At 41.7% G+C, this 22,195-nt stretch overlaps 1 protein-coding gene across 1 annotated transcript in view; it reads left to right on the top strand.

Annotated features, from left to right (window-relative positions):
• Positions 1-2,101: 2,101 nt before the first annotated feature.
• Positions 2,102-22,195, top strand: part of LOC147712249 (scavenger receptor cysteine-rich domain-containing protein DMBT1-like) — a 37,256-nt gene continuing 17,162 nt past the window's right edge. The window contains exons 1-2 of the mRNA XM_086920302.1: positions 2,102-2,248; positions 11,728-12,116. Of these exons, the coding sequence (XP_086776428.1) occupies positions 2,102-2,248; positions 11,728-12,116 (536 nt within the window). The remainder of the gene's footprint in view (positions 2,249-11,727; positions 12,117-22,195) is intronic.

A 22,195-nucleotide genomic window follows, 5' to 3' on the forward strand; every position in this document is an offset into this window, starting at 1 on the left:
AAAGGCACTGATGTTATTGGCCACCTGCTCCTCCCACCAGCCCAGGTAAAGACCAGCGTAACTGGGGGCGAAGCAGGTTCCCATTGCGGTCCCCAGGGACTGACAGTACATCCTATGATCAAAAATGAAAAAGTTGTTTTTTAGACACTGAGATATCATTGTTAATAACATCTCTGTGTGTTTCAAAAAACCAACAGGTCTGTCCCTAAAGTAATGGGCAAAGGCTTCTAAACCAAGGTCATGTGGTATACATGTATACAGGCTACTGACATCTAATGTCATAAGTAGCATATTTTCTTCCCAGATTACGTTATTGATTAATCTGAGGAAATGTCGGGTGTCCTGTACATAAGATGGTAACAATTATACATATATGTATTTATATATGTACAAATACTTACCTACTAACCTTAAATACACATAACTTGTATTGTAAAGGCATGCGTGGTAAAGGTATATGCGTGGTAAAGGCATGTTAAGGCATTGTGTTGTAATGTCAATGCGCAGTAAATGATGTGTGGTAAAGGCATTGCGTGGTAATGCTCGCATTGTAAAGGCTGTTTCCCCACAACAAACATTTAATAAAAATCTAACACTTACCTTCTGCAGAATCTCTGGAGGGAAGTCTCTGAGGTTTCAGCAAGGTTGTGACTGCCGTCTCCTTAAGTTAGCCATAAGAGGAAGTGGCAGCCCTTACCTCAGCACAGAATGGGATGGAATCAGTGAGATTTACTGAAACCACTCAACTCTGTGACGAGGTGTCAGCTAGAGACACTCAGCACTGGGCACTTCAAGGCTTAAAACTGAAGCAACCAGACCCGAGATTATCAATGATGCTCCTCCTCATCATAAGGGAGAGGGCCTTGAGGTGCTTTGTTACTCTGAAGAGGTTATGCCCACAGTATCTGTGACATCTTCAGCCTGGCAATGGTCAGCTCAGGCAGCCAGGCGCCTGCCGCACTGCCTGACCAAAATATAAAGAGTATATATTAGGCTGATCTTTCTTCAGCCTGACAGACACTATTTATGTTGGGGAAAAGGTGGGGGGCATGACCCTTCCACCCTGAAGATGAACCTCTGCTGGGAAAAAGATAACCCCCTCTTCAGCTACAATTTACTGTCAAATTATAATCGGAGACCATTGGAAAATGAACTGTTGCTCCTGACATGTGGCAGTTTTGGTGCATATCTCGAGGCCACTTTATTTGTGATGGATACAAATGAGAATGCCAAGGGATTGGTTCAATTGGACTATGAAGTATCACCGGTTGTTCTCTGCTTTGATCCTACTTTTCCATGCTCATTCAGATCTGTACTGTTACTAGATGTAAAGCCTGTTGACTGAAACGCTGGTATAGTTAGCTTTTTCCCCTATCTATTGCACACCCAGAGAACCTTAGATTTAGCCTTGCCATGTCCCTTTCCCTTCTCATACTGTGATTTAATGGCTTCCAATGTGTTTTCTTTGTTGCGTGCCACATTTACTAAAAAGGGTCTGGGGGGTTCTGTTACCTGCAGCGCGCAATTAAGAGCAACTATTCTCTAATCCAACCATTACTGCCATAACAACAAATAAAATATTCAGCTAAAATGCCCAAACCTACTAGCGTGCCCAATTTTTTATTTTAAACGTGTTGAATGAGAATTTGCTGCACCAATGCAACCTCACGGTTTGAAGTTTGTTTGATTTCCGGTTTCCAACACATGCATGCTTAATTTGCAAAGGAATCTATGAATCTAATATTCTACTTTTTGGGTTTTCCTAGACAACTATTAAACTCTTGTGATGTATTTATGTAAGAATGTATTGGTACTTATTTAGCACACGTGTCCATAGTCCATTTTCCAAATGTATTTAAAGGGTGCGCACTCTAGTGATGTGCACATTATTTTAACCAAATACTACAGTTTTCAAAGTAGCCTGAGCTGTTTTGCTAAAGACTATTCAGCAAGTGTTAGAATAGTAGTTGGATTTATAGGAATCAGAGTTACATTAAAATACCAGAAATTATTTCAAACAATTAAATTAAAGATTTATGTTTGTATATTTCTTCATGCCCTTTCTTTATCTCTAGTTGGTCTGGAATGTTCTAAAGACCGGATGTCTATCACAATTAAAAGGCACTATCTGGAATCTTTGGGCTATACTGAAGATGTGTTCCTGAATGACCAGAGCTGTCTTCCACAGATTACAGCTACAGTTGTCATATTTAACATTTCATTCAATGATTGTGGAACCATTAAAGAGGTGAGAAACGCATGCTTAATGTGGTCTTTCTGTAAACAATATGCCCATAGCATTCACTGATGCACATGAGTCCACCTATCACATGGTAATGCCGAAGGAACTCTGGTGGAGTCAAATTGTGCTGCAATTAGCGAACACAGAATGGTTGGATGAATTGGAATTTTGCTTTCGTGTGGGATGTTAGATCTTATTTGGGCACAAGTAGATGACCAAGTGTGAGGAGGGTCACATAAACTGGGAACTTCAATGACAAATTAGAAACACAAACTTGTAGTTATACTTGTAGTTATTTTTATTTGACTTTCTGAACTTTTCTGTTAGGCGCCTTGATGTCTTCGGGCTAAGTCGCGCGATATAGAATCCCATTCATTCATTCATTCATTCATTCATTCATTCATTCATTCAAACTCCATTTAGAAGAATTGAGATCTAACTGAAGCGAGAGTAAGGATCTCTGAATGTCATTATGACTAAATGCAAATGGGCTCTCCTTTTAGTGCTAGAAATGCCAGAGAGACTAGTGCCTTGAGGATGCAGCAAATACTAGTATTTTAAATTCTATCACAGAGCTTGACAATAAAGTACGTTGATAAAAGGTTTCAGTCTCCAAGTTACAGTAATCTATCCCCTCACTTCACTCTAGGGCCCACTGGGCAACAAGGGTCTACTGGGACTCAAACATAGGGATTGAAGTGGTTTCCCTCTGATGTCTCAGGGTTCGTCCTAATATGGCTCTGCAAACCGAAGCTGTGTTCCTGAAGGCAGGAGCTGTACAACCCCTTCAGTACTTGTATCTCAGTGTTAATGATGGAGAGAAGTCTCAGGCTTCTCAGAAAAGTAGTGTGGGGTGATAAAGCTCAGCTCTCAACATACAGAGATATGTAAATGGATTGTCCAACACAGGACTTAACTCTCAAAAAGAAAAGTATGTTTATTACAAACTAGGACTAAATCCCACACAGCTATATTCAGAGTTCACATTAGAATGCAGGAGCTAGAGTCCATTGATGCCCCCCTCCTCTATGTCCCTTGTCTCATCCTCTAACCCAGCTAGATCTTCCCTTTGAGGCATGATGTAGATATAATTAGCTCATAAGTACTTCTGATAGTGCACAGTTTCCTAATATGTAAACAGTTACTCACCCAAGAATAGATGCGAGACTGCTGATCAAGCAGAGTTCTGGTGGATGCCCTGTTCCCTTCTGGCTTCAGCACTCCCCTGCTTCTGGGGCTGAGCATGAGCCAGTCACCAGGGTTAGGCCTTCCTTGCATTGCTTCTGAGGCTGGTCACTTAGTTGAAGGTATTTCAATAGAACACTGGGTCGCTGCAGTGCACAATATAGGTACATCCGGCTGCGTAGTTCTAAGGTTGCAGAATGAGTCACTTAGATTCTTGGCAGCAAGTGTGGCATGGGTGGCCTCACTGGCTGGGTATAGTATCTACAGCTCAAGTAACAATATGGTTGGTTACTTCTTGGTGCAGCAGTTATGTGGCACTTGATCCCTAGACACAGCAGCTTGGGTCCTGTTTCACTCAGCTCTTTGGCACAATGGCTCAGTCACTTTGCACAGCTCCAGTTATACCACAGCGCACAACTTACCATTCACACCTTCTCGATTCCAACTGTGAATATCAGGAGATTCTGCAACCGTCTAACACCGAGGAATATAGATCGCTCTCAGTAGTCCTCCGTTCCTGCACACCACACTGGAATCAAACTTCACCTCATTCCTGGACATCCATTCTACCTTCAGGGTATTAGGGGTGGGCGGTGAACTCCGCTCAGCGGACGTAGTTGACTGAGTTTTTGTCACTAGATGCTATGCTTAAGATGTGAAGGTCGGCCAAAACCTCTGCCCGCATCACGTAGTGACGTTTTACTGCAATGCTTGCCTGATCCTAGCATTCCAGCGGCCGTGACACAGCCCTCCCTTGTGCAGTCTGTAGTGTGCAGTAAGGAAGGGTTCTCATGCCTGCTCTGGGATTTGTTGTTGCGTCACTCGCCATTTAATTTGGCACTGACAGTAAATGCTGCTGATCTGCTAGGCAGCACCAAGACGTCTGTGCCCCACAACCACCCCATGAACCCAGAGTGGGATCGTTTTGAAGTGCACCGAGGGGGTGCAAGTATGAAGGAGCAACATTTACTCCATGGTGCTGCGGAAGAAGTCTGCTGTGGAAGCGGAGTGGGTGGAGAGAAGCACACTGCGGTTGCTTCAGATGGGAAGCACTCGCTTTCTGGCTGCAGAAGGTAATGGATTATGAACAACTTGGAAAGTTCTGGTTTACATCTCTGGTTGGCAGTTAGAAAACAGAAGAAAAGTGGATGGGTGCACAATAAGCCAAGCTCTCTTACAAGACCTGCGATTGGCTTCAGTCCACTGTAAACTACAATCTTATCACCGCAATGCTGCACAGTTATTTGTTTTGTAGTGCTATGATGCCTTGAGGCATTTTGCTACAAAGTGAGGAAGTGGGAACTGAGTCATATATCTGTATAGCACACTGCGTATAAGCCCTGTAAGGAGTTGTGCACCTTTTTCAATGATTATTTGGGTCTACTGCACATAAAATAATTTGTTAAAACTACAGGTGCAAGAGCAGCAGCCATCACAGCTAAGAATTTGGCTTGTGGTCGCCTATCTGCACGACTGAGCTCCAGTGCCAAAGGGCATGAACCTTCTCACAAAAAGTACCCAATTTGTGCATATGGACAAATGTTGAAAAGGATGCAGAGCCTGCGTTCAGTATTAATGTTTGAGCTTCTGAGGCCACATAATGATGTTGAGGGCTAGTGAGCATAGACATAGGGACTGATGCTATTGCTTACTGAAGAATTCCTCAGTGGGTTTTCTATCTCTAATTTGGCTTGGAGGGGAGCACAAGTTTTCCCAAGAATAATTCCGTTGTGTAGCAGATGCACTCTTCCACTATACTCTAAATAACCACGAAAATGCCTATTTGTTTCCTAGGGTCCACATCTGAAGAAAATAATAGAACTGAAATAACGGAAGATGAAGTGACTTGCCTTAGATGCTTTTAATGATAAGGCATATATGTGGACTGCTCAGAGTGTAAAGTAATTAAGAAATAAAAAAGATTAACTAGTGGTGGATGCATTAATTGAAAAACATTTTATTTCATCTGAAATATGCTTATCATCTACTTTTGTAAAAGGGTGCCTGAATCAATCAAGCAATACAGTAAAGTGATTTGTAGTTTATACAGTGGAGAAATCAAATACCAACGTCAGATGGAAACATCTAATGGCAACAAGTCAGATTCTGCATCGGTGTTTCTCACCATGTTCGATATAATGTCTACTACCACATATTTGTTGTTTCGTAGTGTTTAAATAACTGGTGTTACCACCAAACGTGTATTATCTACCTTTGAAAGGCTTACTAAGGACCAATTATTTAATCCCCAAGTTCCACCAAGATTTGATTCTGCAATGATATACATACTATAAAACCATCCTTTACCACCACAAAGTGGTCAATTCTGAGTTCAATGGAGCAGTACCTCTGGTCAGGATACCACTCTTAGTGGCTTCAAGAAGGCTGATGATCCTGCGCTCAGATTTATTGGGTGTGCGAACATGAGGGCTATTTTACAGGGTGTGAAACAAGCTCTGGTAAAACCACTGGAGTTCCAGGGTATACAGAAGGCTTATCTGAGCCCAATCCCCACCAGAACCCCAGCATGGTATAGGACGTATTTGAGACGTTTTGGAACTTGCCCTGATGTCAGCATGAACTTGCTGTGGCCCCTGTTCCCCCCTTTACTGTCTGCTTAAAGCAGGAGGTAAATGTATTTTAAAAAGTCCTTATAATCTGGGGATATCTGCAATTCTTGACCTGGTAATTCTCATTCTAACTGGTTAGTTCCCATTCCCGGGACCTTGATTAATCATGAACCCATCTCTGGGGGAGATAATGAACAAAATGGTTTATTCCAGTCTCAATATCTCACCACTGTAAATCCGGCTGACTCCCTATTGGGCCCAGAAATTAACTTGGTGGTAGTTAAGGGCTAAGAGAGCATTCCCAATCTGAACACTCACATACTCTGAAGGGAATAAGCAGGTGCGTTTCTTGGCACAAAAGGTTTCTGATAAAGATTACTAACTGCAGATTCCTCACCTTCGAATATTGCCCAGACATCAGACTGGATCAGGAAATCTTGAGCAGAACTTCTGTATGCCTTTAGCTGGAGTCAATTAGCCCCACATCAAATGGGTCCGCATTGGAAGTGATGTGTGTGGTGCCTATAAAGGCATCACCCTGGCATGATGGCATCAGTTACTTTCTTTCCGCATCAATAGCACTGATTCAGATAGCTATTTTGATCACTTTTTTACCATCTTTTTTAACTTATTGTCTATTCTTTTGGGCAATATGATCCCAAAGAGAAAGGGAACATGTCCCACAGCAAATTCACCAATTTTAAGCTTTGTGGGAAATGGGGCAGACAGTTATCTGCTTCTGATCACCAGTGTCTACGGTGTTTGGGGTTGGACCACGACTCCAGGGCTGTACTAATTGTCGGTCAGTGCACCAGAAGGCAACCTGAGAGGGAGCCATGAAGCTCCTAATGGTGTGGGTAAAGTAGGCTCCACATCATTCACAGTTCCTATCCCAAGAAAGAACTAAGAAGGGAAACAGCCTTTACAAAGCAGGTATTACCACACTATGGGCCATATTACCAACAACTAGCAATATTTTTCGCTAAATAGGCTTAGCGGCAATTTTTTTTATCACCGCACATCGCCGGCTATTATCGCTAAGATAACGTGCTATTAGCAACGTTTATCTTGAAAGCGATAATATTTCCGGCAATAGCGGCGAAATCCGTGAATATCGCTGAGAATACAGCGATATTCATGCATTATCACTAACAGGGTCTACGACATATCCATCTCCCATTGGATATAATGGCTATGAACTGGTCGGAGCAGGCATTAGTATTTGGAGATATTCGCGCTTAGCGCAAGTATTTCCATCACTATGCCTGCCTTGCTAATAGGCGATAGCGACATTAGCAACTGCTTTCAGTCCCTAACAGGTTGGGTACGCCCACTTTGCATGTCATTAGCGATAAATATCGCTGACATGCAAAGTGGGCACCTAAATGCCCGCTATCACCTACAAGCTGTCGCTGCCGAAAACGGCCGCTAAAACCGCAATGATCACATTTCGCCCACCTTGGCAATATGCCCCCATGACTTTACAAAGCATCATTCACCATGCATAGCCTTTACAATGAAATGCCTTCACAAAGCATGCCTTTACAATGCAAGGTAAGTGTATTTAAGGTAGTAGGCGTGTATGTATTTGTCTGTGTGTCTGTGTGTGTGTGTATATATATATATATATATATATATATATATATATATATATATATATATATATATATATATTACCTACTAGATGTCGCCAGTAGGTAGTTATAGTTAGGACTAAGCCTGGGTGGTAAACTCTGCTCCGCCAGTGGTGTTTGCAGAGTTTTGCCATCCACGCGTACATTGGGAACGCGGAGTTCAGACAAAACTCCAAATCCATGGCATAGCATAGCTAGCCCCTGCGCCCACACCCAACAGAACAGGAGATAATCACTTACCTGCTCTGGCATATCCGGGCTGCCCTCCTCCTCGCCGTAGTCTCCTCCTTGTTGTCCTTGCGTCCTCGCTGGTTGCAAACCCCTATGTTGTACATCTTGGGAGGACTGAACATGACACTTCAATTGTAATTAAGCAGGCAGATAAAGGGAGAACTACTGTGATTTGGTCGGCTGAGGACTATAGAAGAGAAGGTAAGAGATGAGGAATTTTATCGACAAATCAAAGGTGATCTCACAAAAGAGATTCAAGAAGAGATTGGCCAAATACTGAAATAGGAATTTGATGAGGGTCTTATAGGACCTAAAGAATATGATTTATTAAAGAAAGCAAATCCACAAATACCAGTTCGCTACCTACTTCTTAAGTTGCGTAAACATCAAGCAGTTCCTCCAAGACGCCCTACAGTTTCCGGATGTGATTCAATTTTGGAATCTATTGCGAAATACGTTGATGTGTTTCTAAAGCCATATGTGCAACAAGTTCCATTGTATTTGAGGGTTACCACGGAAGTCATAACTAACATTGAAGGGTTGGAGTACTGTTCTAGAGCCTAGCGATTGGTTACCATAAATGTTGCACCTCTTTGTACTCAAATACCTCAAGAGGATGTACTCAAAGCCTTAGAAGCGCTTTTGGATGCAAGACCGAGCCCCTATCAAGTTCCAATTTAGTTTAATCATTGAGCTAGTCCAATTTGCATTGAAAAAAACTGACGCCAAATTTGGTGAAGATTTCTTTGTGCAAGTAAAAGGGACTGCCATTGGGTATCCCTTTGCTCCAGAGCTGGCCGTGTTGTACACGGCTAGGATGGAGGAACGCTTTATCCATCAAAAGAATCCTTTTCAACATCACAGTTCATTGGTGATATTTTTTGTGTATGGACAGGACATGACGATTTATTGAACCTGCTTTTCTGCTGGTTGACAATATATCAATAAAGACCTCCTCTCGACATGGACCAATAATCTTTCCAAGGACCCACGGGCAAGGTAGTAAACTCTCCTCCCAAAGAATAGCTTCTAAAAAATGCTACTCATAACCGAGCCTCAGTGTCCAAATTAAAATGTTTGTCAATCACCCCCGTTAATATCCCCATATGTAAGTGCACATGAAAAAAATGCGTGAGAGGTCTGAAAGTACCTCACTAAGCACCACCAAGGGAGCTGCTGGTAGGTTCTCACCCGTCTGCTCACGTTTTATTATCATTGTTGACTTTCAAGACCAGAAAATGAAATCAGTGACAGCTGTGAAAAAAAGAAAAAACTAGTGACGTGTAAAATGGGTAATTGGTTCATGGAGAGTTACAGGTCAGGCAGTAAATTTTGATCTGAACCACATACTACACGGCAACAGCCATTATACAGTCCCCTAGAACAAACAGCTATTAAAAACAAAGACAACTCCTGGGTGAATCCTTGACAATTCAGCCAACCCAACACCATCACTCATTATCACAGCTGATTGTATTTTTACTGCTACATGGTTGGTTGTGACTGCATGAGTGGTGATTTTCCTTGTGATCCACCTGAGCTCACTTTAATGACAGTACACAAAGCATCACTTAAGTAATAAAGGAAATCCTTTGATTCTCTGTGACTTATCTGGCTAGAAAAGAGCCGCCCATTAGAAATCCACCAAAACATCTCTATTATGTCATTTTTTTTATTTTACTTCTCTCTCTCTAAGGATCTGTAAAAGGATACCTCATTCAAGGAGTTGTCCTAGATACACTTTACCTAAGTTTTGTTTATCCAAATGATTGCTACCTGTTATGCTCTCTCATCATGAGCCAAGATTATAATTGCCCTGTTTAATTGCAATATATGTGTGTCAACTGCTATTACCATCCGCATTACAATTAGGAGATTATTGGCAAAATCAATACCCCAGCAGTTGCACACAGCTAAATATCAGCAGGTTAAACCTGACAATAATTGCAGTGGGAAATGCCTAAAAATATAGACAAATTAAGAATTTGGTGTAGTAAGAAACATAATCTATATGCATGTGACATTTTTGCAGTGAAACTCGAAATGTAATTAATTTATCTCAGCTGAGCAATAAGAATCTCAGAGTAGCATTGTCAGTTGCATTGAATGACGATATGATACTAGGGCGCTCATATGTGGACCTTATTATATTAATATACTGAACACATTAAGAGTCTGATGTACTATTTTCATTTGCAAACTAGAATATCCAATTTGTGAACCAAGGGCCGATGTATGAATGTTTTTAGTGGTCGCAAATGCAGAATCGGTCCATTTACGACTGCTAAAATGGCTTCTGACATTTACTAATCCTATTTTGCGAGTCAGTAACCTATTACTGATTCCAAAATAGGGTTTGTGAGTTGCTATTAGGAAGGGGAATGCCAAGGGTCTCCTTTCCTAATAGCGAGTCACAAGGGCATGTACAATTGTTTTGCGACCAGAATTAGTTTACCGCCTACTTCAAGTAGGTGGTAAGCCACTCACAAAGGGTAGGGGTGCAGAGGGGACCTCTTCCCCTCTATAACTGGCAGTGAAAACGTTTAGAGCAGGCACTGGTCCCATGGACCACTGATTACTCTTTTTGTAATGCATCCCACTTTCCTTTAAAGAAAATGGGCTTCATAAAAAAATAAGTTGAATTATTAAAAGCCAATTACCAATGGGTAACGCATTTCAACTGGCCGCATGAATATTGCTCAGGCAGGTCATTCGTGACCCTATTGAGAACCGCTAAATGTGTCTTAGATACATTAGTACATTTCATTATGCGACCGGTTTGTAGGCACTTAGAGACAAAGATCAGCTCCGGCCATTCAGTCAGGAGGCTTGGAAGCTCAATGCCAACTCATGGAGCACCTCTTATGCCATGAGCCTGGAGATTTGGTGGGAATAGCTGTCTTACACCACAAGAAGACACTGGTGATTGGTTAGAAAGGTTGACTGCAAAAGAGAGGGATTGGGAATAGGCTGAACATGGAGAGAGGTCGTGAGGGAAAATATTTTCTTGTATGCCCTTCTCTTATCAGCTGGGGAAGGATTCATCATTCAGTCAAAATACTGTGAGGCAAAAATGCTCATGGGTGGGTCAAACACAGCAGTGAGGAGGAATGCCATTGAATCGGGAGCAATACAGTGAGAGAGAAAACAAACCCATCACAACATGACCCAAAGCCCTCTCTAATTCAATGTCATGTATAAGAAACAATAGGGCTTCATCTGATGGCTAAAAGCTATTTGCAGCCAAGACCTAAACACTAATCAGTACAGGATAATTGCTGACATAATACATACACATTACAGCACATCTCATTACATTTATTCTAGCTTCGAACTAGTTTGGTGCAGATATCAGTGTAGTAAGGTTGAAAAATGCATCAGTGAAATTCACAGTGTTCTTTCCCTATCAAAATGACCAAACTAATGGACTCATCCCTGTTCTTTTACTAGCAAAGTCATATTAAACCATTGAAGTTGCCTTTGATGACATAGTAGCATCCTGTTGGACTTGGCTGGCTCTGCAGGGTCACCCTCAAGTGTCTCTATTAGAAGTGCCCCATGCAATCTGATTGTTCTTATACATATGTGTCAACCATTATCAATTACGAACAGAAAGTCAAATGCAACCACAAAAAGTGAAATACTGTAAAGTATGCATCCTTAATCTTTACTTTTAGTTAATTATTTATGTTGTTACAACTGATTTTTTTGTGAAGGGTAATCTCTTTGAGAATATTCATTGTGGTAGTACTTTGAGTCCTGTACATGCCTCTCATTCTGGGAACCATTGCCCAGATAATGTTCAGCGTGTGCTGTATCATTGAAACTGTGTGGAGCATTCAATCCCCTTTATGTGTTTTTTCAGGTGGGCAATAACACAATTATCTACAGCAACATGATCAATGCATTCCCACCGGGCAATGTTATCATCCACCAAAGGAAATTGAACATAGTGGTCTCTTGCCACATTCCTGTCTATATGTTTGTGGAAGTTATGTATGATGCCAACGACACAATTAAGGTTAATAGGAGGCAAAATGCGGACTTCAACATGAGATTCTCTTTCTATGACTCCAAGTCGTTCTTGAATCCCATCATCAAATCGCCTTACTATGTCGACCTCAACCAGGAATTGTACCTTCAGGTTACACTCATCAGTTCAGACTCAGACCTGGAGTTATTTTTGGATACATGTGTGGCGTCTCCAGATCCACAAGATTTTAATTCGAATGCCTACACGTTAATTAAAAAAGGGTATGTACTACTTTCTCGTTCTACTCTGTGCATTATCTGAAAAGTCTATGTATAGTCAAAAAGGTTTGTTGCATAATGAGTTAAAATTATTACAATTTTCACGTGATAAATAATAATACAAAATGTAATATATTTCACTAAAATTATATCTCCTCCTTAGTTAAAAAATATTGTAGAACAATGTTTTAAAAGTTTCTTCCGGAGATACTCCCGCTATCTTGGATTATAAAAGTGTTTTTGCATGTTTGTGCAAACTTTTTCAGTCTTTAGATTCAAGGTGGCCAGGATGTCCCGCTTCTTGACCTTCCCCCTATTCAACTTGACTCAAACGTTTTTTCACTTCTGCCAAGAATTTTGTTCCCCGTCTATGTATATTTCATGTTCGTCCCTTGCTGAGGAACAAACATCCTAATGTGTAAAGGGGAAGATGGATTGGAATCATGACCACTTCCTTGTCTGCAACACCAGGCAAATCTGTGTATAAGTTCACTTATCTCAGATGACATAAGGGTACATGAAGTGGAAAAATTACTCTTATCCTCCCCTTCCGGTTGATGCTCCAAATCCATCAGAAACTCTTTCAGTGGATAGTTTTTTGGTTTCATAATTGGTAGTAGTTCTGGGTTTATATGTGCTATGGTTTAAGGTCGTTTAATGTGCATTTATGGGAAATGTTGAGTTTTAAAGCACATTTGGTCATTTACATTAGTGGCAAATGGGCATGATGGAGATATGATTTGACAGGAGGGGTTCTAAGTACTCTGGAACTCTACAAGTACAGATTTGACAGGATATTTAGAGGGTATGTAGTTGAAGGCATATATAGAAGATATAACCACTGGTCAATACTGGTAGGTAAGACCTAACAGTTCTGTATTGTATCTGTATTCATTTATTTATTTACTTTAAAGAATAGTAGCAGGACCATTTCAGTATGAAATGGAGTAAATAGAAAAAATGATTCACATTACACAGCTAAAGGCGTAGTTTAGTGGCTATGATAAGAAGGATGGCTTTACTGGTGCTGGTAAACGAATGGTGGCAAAAGACACTGTATTCCTTGTAAGACATTAAATACATTCAAATTTGGGACACGTTAAAAAAACGTTCACCAACTTTTGGTTGGAAAAAAGTGTTGAAAATAAACTCTTAAAGGACAGACCCAACAAAATCATAATTGTAGCTTTCAAAGTCAATTCTATACAGCTGCTTCTCAAAGTAATATAAGGCCTGATTCAAAGTTTGGGAGATAGATCATTGTTCCTCCGCCCCAGAGGGACCGGTTTGTCGTTTGTCACTCAGGTTTATGAATGTTAGTCTGCTGGATTTAGCTCTTGGAATGAAGCACCACTGTGCGCCATGCAGAAGAATTATCCATCAGTGGAAGCTCACTTCTCTGTCATCAGTCTCCCAGTCCATCATAGCCTGATACAACTCCACCAAAATTGATGTGGCAATATTTTGAGTTGTCTGCTGACAGAGTGAGAATAAAGGATCCTCTTGACTTAGGATAGCACCTGCAGATGGGTTTTCCAAAAGCAGATGTGTCCGTCAACACACACCTGATCAAAATATACTGAACAGTAACACCTGCAGTTAACACTTCTAAGGACGCACCTCAAACCACACAAACCATTTACATCTCCCAATATGAGTTGTGACTAGCACCAGCAGACTTTTATAATTTTTCACAATCAGGAATAAAATAACCCAGGTTTTTTTAAAAGCCTACTAACCATCAACCATCTTTTCGAAAGTGTCCCCTATTAACAAGCCTTCACAAATTTTAAAATAAAAAGGGGCATATTCTCAAGGACTTATCGCCAAGTTATCGGCACTTTATGGCAGCCAAAGTCACAATAAATATATCTCCCCATTCACAAGCTGGTGCCAACAGCCCATATCACCAGTTTACCAGTGATAGCAGCCGCAAAATACATCGCCAAAAATGACCCCGGCAACTAATGCTAATGTGATGTAGAGTAGGCGTTCCCTGAAGAAAGCCTGGACAATACCACGCCACAACATTCTCAACGACCAGCCATATCGGTGATAAGACCACATAACAGGTGATAAGACACGTTAGCAGCATGGATTTAACACCTGCTCTTACCTGGTGTAAAGTTGGATTACAACCTGCAACATAAAAGGGAGTCCAGCCCAGAGCTACACCTGAAGAACAACAGATGCCATGGAGCCAACAAACATGCATCCTGTACACCCAAGAGGGCCACAACACCCACCGCCACCCCCCCCATGGCCCTCCCAAGCTCCCCCCGGCACCCCCAAGCCCCCGGACCACAATATTGCACATCAACTTAACAAAATCATGAACAAAATAATTCGCCGGATGTCGTACAATTACAACAATTAACATTCATGTGGGCTCAGAAAAAGGCGAATCATTCATTCACCATTGAAATTCCAAACAAAATCTCACATTCATATGTGACTCCAAACAACAACTCTTAGGAAGAGTCATGGCGGATCATCCCAGGACAATCTGTAAATCACAGCCTGCAAGACAAAATCCAAGATAAGAAGTTGTGTCATGCACTCATTAATGGACAGAGAAAGAGAGAGAGAGGGAGAGGAAGAGAGGGAGGAAGAGAGAGAGTGAGAGAGTGAAAGAGAGAGAAAGAGACGGAGAGAGGAAAAAAGAGAGAAAGAGAGAAAAAGAGAGGGGGAAGACAAAAAGAGAGAGAAAGAGAGCGCAAGAGAGAGAAAGAGAGGCGAGAGGGAGATCGTGCAAGGAGTAAGTAAGTAAGTAAAATGGTATTGTATGATTAATACAAATCTTACAATTACAACAAACTTTAATACACACCCTTTAAAACATATGAAATATGTCTAAAATTCTTAATAATCTTATTCAGACAATTTCCTCAAATAGTACCAAAAAAATATGTTATAAACATTAATTCAGTACGTTATTTTTACAAGAGATATAGATAAAACTTAGTATGGTTAATGTCCATTAAAATGTCATTACTTATGTGCAAATTCATTGATATAGTTCAAAATGTATCCCTAGCTATTCAAAACTTCAAAATGTACTGGGCTCGACTCACTGGCGTCCAGTTTTTTCTTTACAAATATCAAAAATTTGGTAAAATTTGCGTTCATTATAATGTCCATTGGTCTAAAATAAACTACCATAGCATGTCTACATTTGCGAACACCTGTATCAATGAAGCAGTTTTTCAGATATCGCTTTCTTTCAGCCATCATTACTACACATATGCAAACCAAATGAATAACATTTTCTTCCCATGAATTGCATAATCTGCAGACAGTCGGCGTAGATGGTCTCAGCCAAGGCATCGCATGTTTTAAGCCTGGCAAGTTGCTGAATCTTGCTTTCATGAATATATTTTTGGTTTGTACTGTCCAGGGTATTTCTAGATATGGTTGAACTTTAAGACTCTTATATTCATTCACTGTCATCCATGCATGCGATTGCTTAATAAACAGTTCTTTGTCTTTCAGAAGAGATAGATGTTTTACTGATACGTTAATTATTTTCTTAAAAACTTGTGGGGTTAGAGGCATTTCCCAGATCTCACGAATTGACAGTTCTTTTAAAGCCATCTGTAGATATTTATAAAAGGATGACTTTTGATTCTGTTGCATCTCTTGCCACAGAATACTTTACATATTGACTCATCCTTGCAATTTCTTGGTTGCAGAGGCCAAATTCCAGCCTGATCTGAGCAGGCGATGCATTGGATGGAAGTCGAAACAAATATTTAAAAGTTTTTGTGACTGCATTATTTAATAATGTAGAATCCAAACTAGGGGTGGGCATAGTTGGCGGAGTACCACTACACGGAAATCTGGAAAATTGATTAAAAAAACTCCCCGAATTCCGCTCTGCAATTCATGTCCGTGTCACCTCAATTAATAAAACAGAAACTTCACATAACCTTGGTAAACCAACAAGTAACTCTATTATTACATGCTAACATGCTTATAATCATCTCACAAAAGTGAAAATGAAACTATAGCAAGCAGTGTGAGAGGTGTGGATTTTGATGTCCTCACTAACCAAGGGAGAGAACCAAGCAGATGCCTTAAACACAAAGAGCACATCCTGCTGAACGATTGGTGGTGGTCCTATCCTCCTAGGACCACCTTAAGCACAGTTATGGGCAAAAAATACAATTCCAACCAAAGGCTCCGCAAAGCAATATAGGACAATATTTTAGGGTGAAGTGAATATTATAGTATCCTATATCAAAATATTTCTCAAGGGGCAGGCTTTGCTGGCCTTTGGTTTTGCCCATAACTTTGCTTGGGGTGGTACTAGGAGGATGGGACCACCACAATCATTGAGCATGATATGCTCTTTGTGTACAAGGCACCTGCTTGGTCCTCCCCCTAGGTTAGGGGGGACCTCAAAATCATCACCTCTCTCATAGACTGATATTTTTAAAAGCTCACGTTTGTGAATTGGTTACATGCGTTGTACCAAGTGAAGGTAAAATTGTTTTACCAACGGAATGTAGTTGCATTAGCCTATTCCAGAGTTTTTATATGAATTACGTTGTGTGTATTAATAAAAGTTTTAAACAGAAATCTGACATAACTTTAGTAAAAACATGTTTTTATCTTTGCTAAAATACATGTAGTTATCTCACAACAAGCATATAGTCATCTCACAAAAGTGAAAATAAAAAACAAAGTGATGATTTTGGGGTCCTTCCTAACGTAGGGAGGTGACCAAGCAGATGCCTTGAACACAAACAGCACATCTTGCTGAAATGATTCGGGAGTGGTCCCATCCTCCTAGGACCATCCCAAGCACAGGTATGGGCAAAAATACAATCCCAACGGAAGGCCCTTCAAAGCATTATGGGATGATACTCTAGAGTGCAGTGAATATTATAGTATCCAATACCAAAACACTCCTCAAGGAGCAGGCTCTTGGGCTCAGCTGAGAGCTAAGGTAGGGCTGCATCACTGTGTGCCAATGACTCATCAGGGGGCGTAGATGTGTGTGTCAAAGTTCCTGCAGCAGTCACCTGTAAGATGAGGATCTGCAGGGCATGGAAGATCCCAGCTACACCTCACTGGTGTTCAGCCGTGGCAGCCATTCTTCCAGCCTGCATTGTCTCCATGGTCTCCATTGTCCTCCGTGTCTGACTAGACAGTTCTTGTATACGAGTAATGGCCCCAGCGATGCCACCCAAGGATTGTTGGAGAGCATGGAGTGGACAGTGGGTGGCCGTTAGGGACTGTAAGTAGTCCCTGATGGGACTTAGACACCCAAGAATGGCATCTAGTTCGGCTGCCCATATGGTCAAACTCCATCTGCAGCAGCTAATCCATCTTCTCCTGGCACCCTAACACACGTCATTGGAATGGCATATGTTGGTCGTGGGGGTCCTGTAAGTCATCCGTAGAGGTGTGTGCTTCCTGCTGTGTGGTCTGTGCAGAGGGTGGGCTCTACTCAATGCAGCTGGGCTGATCTGCTCCTGGAGTTGGGGTGTGGAGGCTGAATAGGATCCAATGGAAGGTGTCGGAGCAGATGACCAGGGGGTCCTCTTCATCATCACTGAAGAGATGTTGGATCTGCTCTGAAGGAGGTGTTGATTGTCCCTCTGGAATATAAAGGGAAGATGCAGGTTGACAGTGTGTTCCATGTACGTTGACGCATTGTACATGTTTCCAGACAGACAGCATGACAATGTACATTGTGACTGTTTTGGAGAAGCTGGCTATTTGATGGGAGACAGTGGAGATTTCGACTAAATGTTGGATATGCGGTTGTACTAGTACATTATCATCTCACAGTTACATGCAATGCTAGATGTGATTGGCCAGTTTCTACACACAAGCAGCACCAGTTGTGTCCACTGTCCTGTGGAGTAAGTGTTGTACTTTGTACACATTGTCATCAATGTTGATGTGCTGTGATTGTTATGTGTGTGTGATGCATTGTGGGAGAGTCGCCCCTGCAGTTCTGATTTAGTGGCCCCTCATCACTTTGAGGCAGTGTGCCTTTGACTTGCATGCTTTTCGGGTGCTGAGGTGTGGGCAACTTGGCTCAGTTGTGCTCTTGTACGTTTTTTGTACTCTTGCGCATTGTTTGTCTGCCGTTTTTTTGTTGACGTTAGTAGTAGTATGAGCATGTGCATGTGTCAGAGTGCGACCTGCTACTTTGAGGATGTGATCCACACTGTGCCACCTTAGTGTTTTGTTGTGCACCTTGCCATGTATTTTAGCTGCAGGCCATGCTATCGGTCATGCAGTGTCTCTTGCATTGTCAGTGTGGCTCACAGAGCCACAGCTTTGCTGGATTCAGCACTTGTGCATGGGTAAATTGTGGGATTGGAGATTGGGTGGGGGCTCCTTTGTGCACATTGTGAATGGGGGACTACTTGGTGTTTCTATGTGTGCTGCAGTGTGCAAAGGGTATCAGGGACATGTTCCACTTTCATTGTGGGTGTGCAGTGTACTACACTTGATTGTGCATGTTTGCCTTTGAGCCCATCTCCCTCCGTCCCCCCAGTCCTTAGTCGTTACTCACCCTGTTACTTTTGGGTCAGGTCATGACGAGCTGTGTCGGGGCTCTTGACTCCTTGCACCATCTCCACCCTGATGACTGAGCACACCATTTCCTCAAGCCCATCCAGCTCCTCTTGTGGCGCAGGACTTCTGCCTCCAGTTGCCTTTGCTGCCATCCTGTTGGCAGCGAGTTTCTGTTTGGTTTGTCTTTGCACATCAGGCCAGCACCTCTTGACCTCCTCAACGCTCTGACTGCATTCACGTCATTAGCGATGGACTGCCATATTTCTGTTTGTGTTACCAATGATGCAGTGGAGGTGATGAACAGTTGTTGGTAGTGTTCTGTCACCTCTGTGACGATGATCCAGTCTTCCTGCTAGCTGAACGCCGTCTTCCTCTTCCCCTTCTCCTTGCCCTTCCCCAAACACTAGGTTCCTGGATGGTCCTCCGTAGGGCTTGTGGGGTTCAGGTTGTCCTCTGCACTCCGTCCAGGTGCATCCATGGTGCTACGCAGTTTGTTTTCGTTTTGGTGTGTTTTTTATTTTGCTTTCATCGTGCATTTTCCCGCATGACGTGTGGGAATTGCAGGCTTCTGCTTATGACCTCAAATATTACAACACTCATGACATGTTCTGTGACATCCTTTATGACATCACTGATGACATCTCAAATAACATCATTGAGGACATCACTGAGTACATTATCCAATAAAGGTTCTAGTTTGCTTTATAGTTTCAATAGTGGTGGGTAACTACCATATTACGTGTCTACCTAATTTTGTACAGCCTTTGGCCAACTAATGGATGTAATTGTTTACAGAATGCATTTGCTTTTAATGCATCATAGGTGTGTAGAATTACTGAAGACATTATAAACCTTTTATAGAAGAGGAACACTGTGTGCAGAAGACAGTTGACAACCTGTGTCTAGTATGTGTCCAGTAGTCAAGTCAAGTCAAGTCAAGATTCTTTATTCGAATTTAAAAAATTCATAAAAGTCACACTGTGACAGAGTATCATAAAATAAAATCCCATTTAAAAAACTTTACACAAATTTTCTGAATTTACAACAAATTATTGTGGCAATTAAGACAAACTAACAATTCATGGGTTTTCCATCATTTTACGGGTGCTGATGATAAGTTTCAAGAAAGTGCTAGTGCGGAAAACTAGTTCTTCAGTATCCAAAGAGAGCAACAACAGATATGATTCTCCCAAGGAGAGGGGTCAGTGTTTTTTAAAGTATGGAGTTAATAACCATTTAACATATTTTAAGTAAAATTTGTAAAAGAAGAAAAAGTGCAAGTCATTTTGTGTGCTCACTCCATCACAGGGAGAGGGTTTACAGTGCATCTTTGGACAATAACCCAAGGGAAAACATAACAAAACTCTAACATTTCCAGCTAGGCGAAAACTATCTTTCCCAGTTAGTCATTGGTAAAGTAAGGTAGAGAGGTAAGGGATATCTAAACATTTCCTTATTCATATATGCTACCACAGTTGTTTTACTAAGTGCCTTCTTTGTCCTCTCTAAATTATAAAGTGCATATAGTGCAAGTTGTAGCTCCCTCTTATCACTAGGCACAATTCCAGTGGAGTCCAAGAAGAGATGGCCTTTGCCCACACTACATAAGCTTTTATAGACTCCTGACAACCAGGGAATCTCCATACCTTTATCACAACTGAGCCAGTCGCTTATAATATTTTGCGTTAGGGTGGCTGAGTTATTCCTCCAAATGGATAGCCATAATGACGGCGGTCTTGTCCCAATAAAATCACAAATAATATGCAGATTAAGTTCCCTGTGGCAGATATACTCAGAGGTAGAAAACGGTGCACCCAGGATTTTCCTGCAAAATCGATTTTCTTCTAATTGAATGCAATGGTTTTTTGCTAGGCCCCATATCTCTGCCCCATACGTAACTACTGGGGCTCATTGCAATTTAAAAAAAAATTAAATGGCCTTAGTGGCACCTATTTTCCTCGGGCGTGGTAAACTGAGGATTGCATTGATGGCCTATGAGAACTTGCTCATGGAGTGGGCCAAATGCCCAGTCCGCAAGCCATTCAGAGCAAAGACCATCCCTAAATATGGGAATGAGAAGGTAGAATGTAATCTGTTGCCCCCACTGAAATGGAGTTGAGCTGTCGCTTCCCTTGCCCACACAACATAATAAAAGATTTTTTTAAATTCACGCGTAGGTCAAGGTTATCCATATATTCAATGAAGGTTTTCACCAGAATACACAGGGAGTTAGGGGTGCGGCCCATAAGGACTGCATCGTCTGCGTAACATTATGCTGGGAGTAATTTTCTTTTGAATCTTGGTACATCTGGGGTTGCCTGTCTTAGGGAGTTACTCAGCCCATTAATGTAAATAATAAAAAGCAGGGGTCGTAAAACGCACCCCTGTCTAACACCTCGTCCCACCTTAATCGCGCCCGAGGTTTCCCCCCCAGTCCAATCCTTACTTGTGCATTAAGGTCAGTGTGTAAAAATGCTAGGAAGTGTACCAGGGGTTTGTCTAATCCATAGTCCGAGAGAATGGACCAGAGTTTTGCCCGGTTAACTAAATGAAACGCGGACGATAAGTCCATGAAAGCTAGATAGCTCGGTGAGGATCGAGCAAAGTTGTATTTACCAATTACTAATTTGAGATTCAAACACTGCTCGACCGTGCCGACCTTACTTCTAAATCCCATCTTGCAGAGATCCAATGTCCCGCTTTCCTCTCTCCATTCCAAGACCCTATTATAAAGTACCCTCCCCAGGATCTTCAGCGTGTTGTCCAACAGCGAAATCAGCCTGTAATTGATCGGGTCGATAATGCTGGTTGACCAGGTGTCGAGCATGGGAGCTAAGGGCACACGGTAAAAACATTTAATAAAATTGGGGCCCAAAGATACGGCTTCCAATTGATAATATATCTAGTGAGGCCATCAGGACCAGGTGCCTTGTTGCCAAGGCTCTGTTTGATAGCTACTTCTACCTCATGTAGCGTGATTTGTAAACAACGTAGTTCTCCTGGTGTATGACAGGATTCCTTTTCTAAAGGTGCTGCATATATTTTAGAAAAATGGTTCTCCCATATGTCAATTGAAATGGTGCAGCTAATTGTTGTCAAATGTTGGCCCGTATTGCGCATATTCCTAACTGCGGACCAAAAGCATTTTCTGTTCTTCCCACCTGCGGAATCAACTAGAGCCTCCCAGTGCTCCATCTGTAGGGTAGCCTTTCGTTCACCCGTCTTGGTTTTATATGTCTTCCTTGCCGCTCTTATATCAACTGGGCACCTAGGTTTGGTGGACAGAACCTTACATAGGGCCCTATTTGCCTCTGAACAACTATGATCAAACCATCTAGGTTCTTTCTCTATCTTGTATGTGTCCAGTATATTCCACACAAGTGTTTAGGTTCTGCAGAAAGAGTTTCCAACACAGAAAAGATTCTGCATAGTAGATTCTAAGGGGCTAATTATAATGTCGGACATGGACCATTGCTGATGGGGACCCACCTGACCTCAGTTTGGCGGTTCCAATAGCATTATTTGGATTCAACCACCCATAGGGT

This window comes from Lissotriton vulgaris, chromosome 5 (genome assembly GCF_964263255.1).
Source record: "Lissotriton vulgaris chromosome 5, aLisVul1.2, whole genome shotgun sequence".
Taxonomy (NCBI): domain Eukaryota; kingdom Metazoa; phylum Chordata; class Amphibia; order Caudata; family Salamandridae; genus Lissotriton; species Lissotriton vulgaris.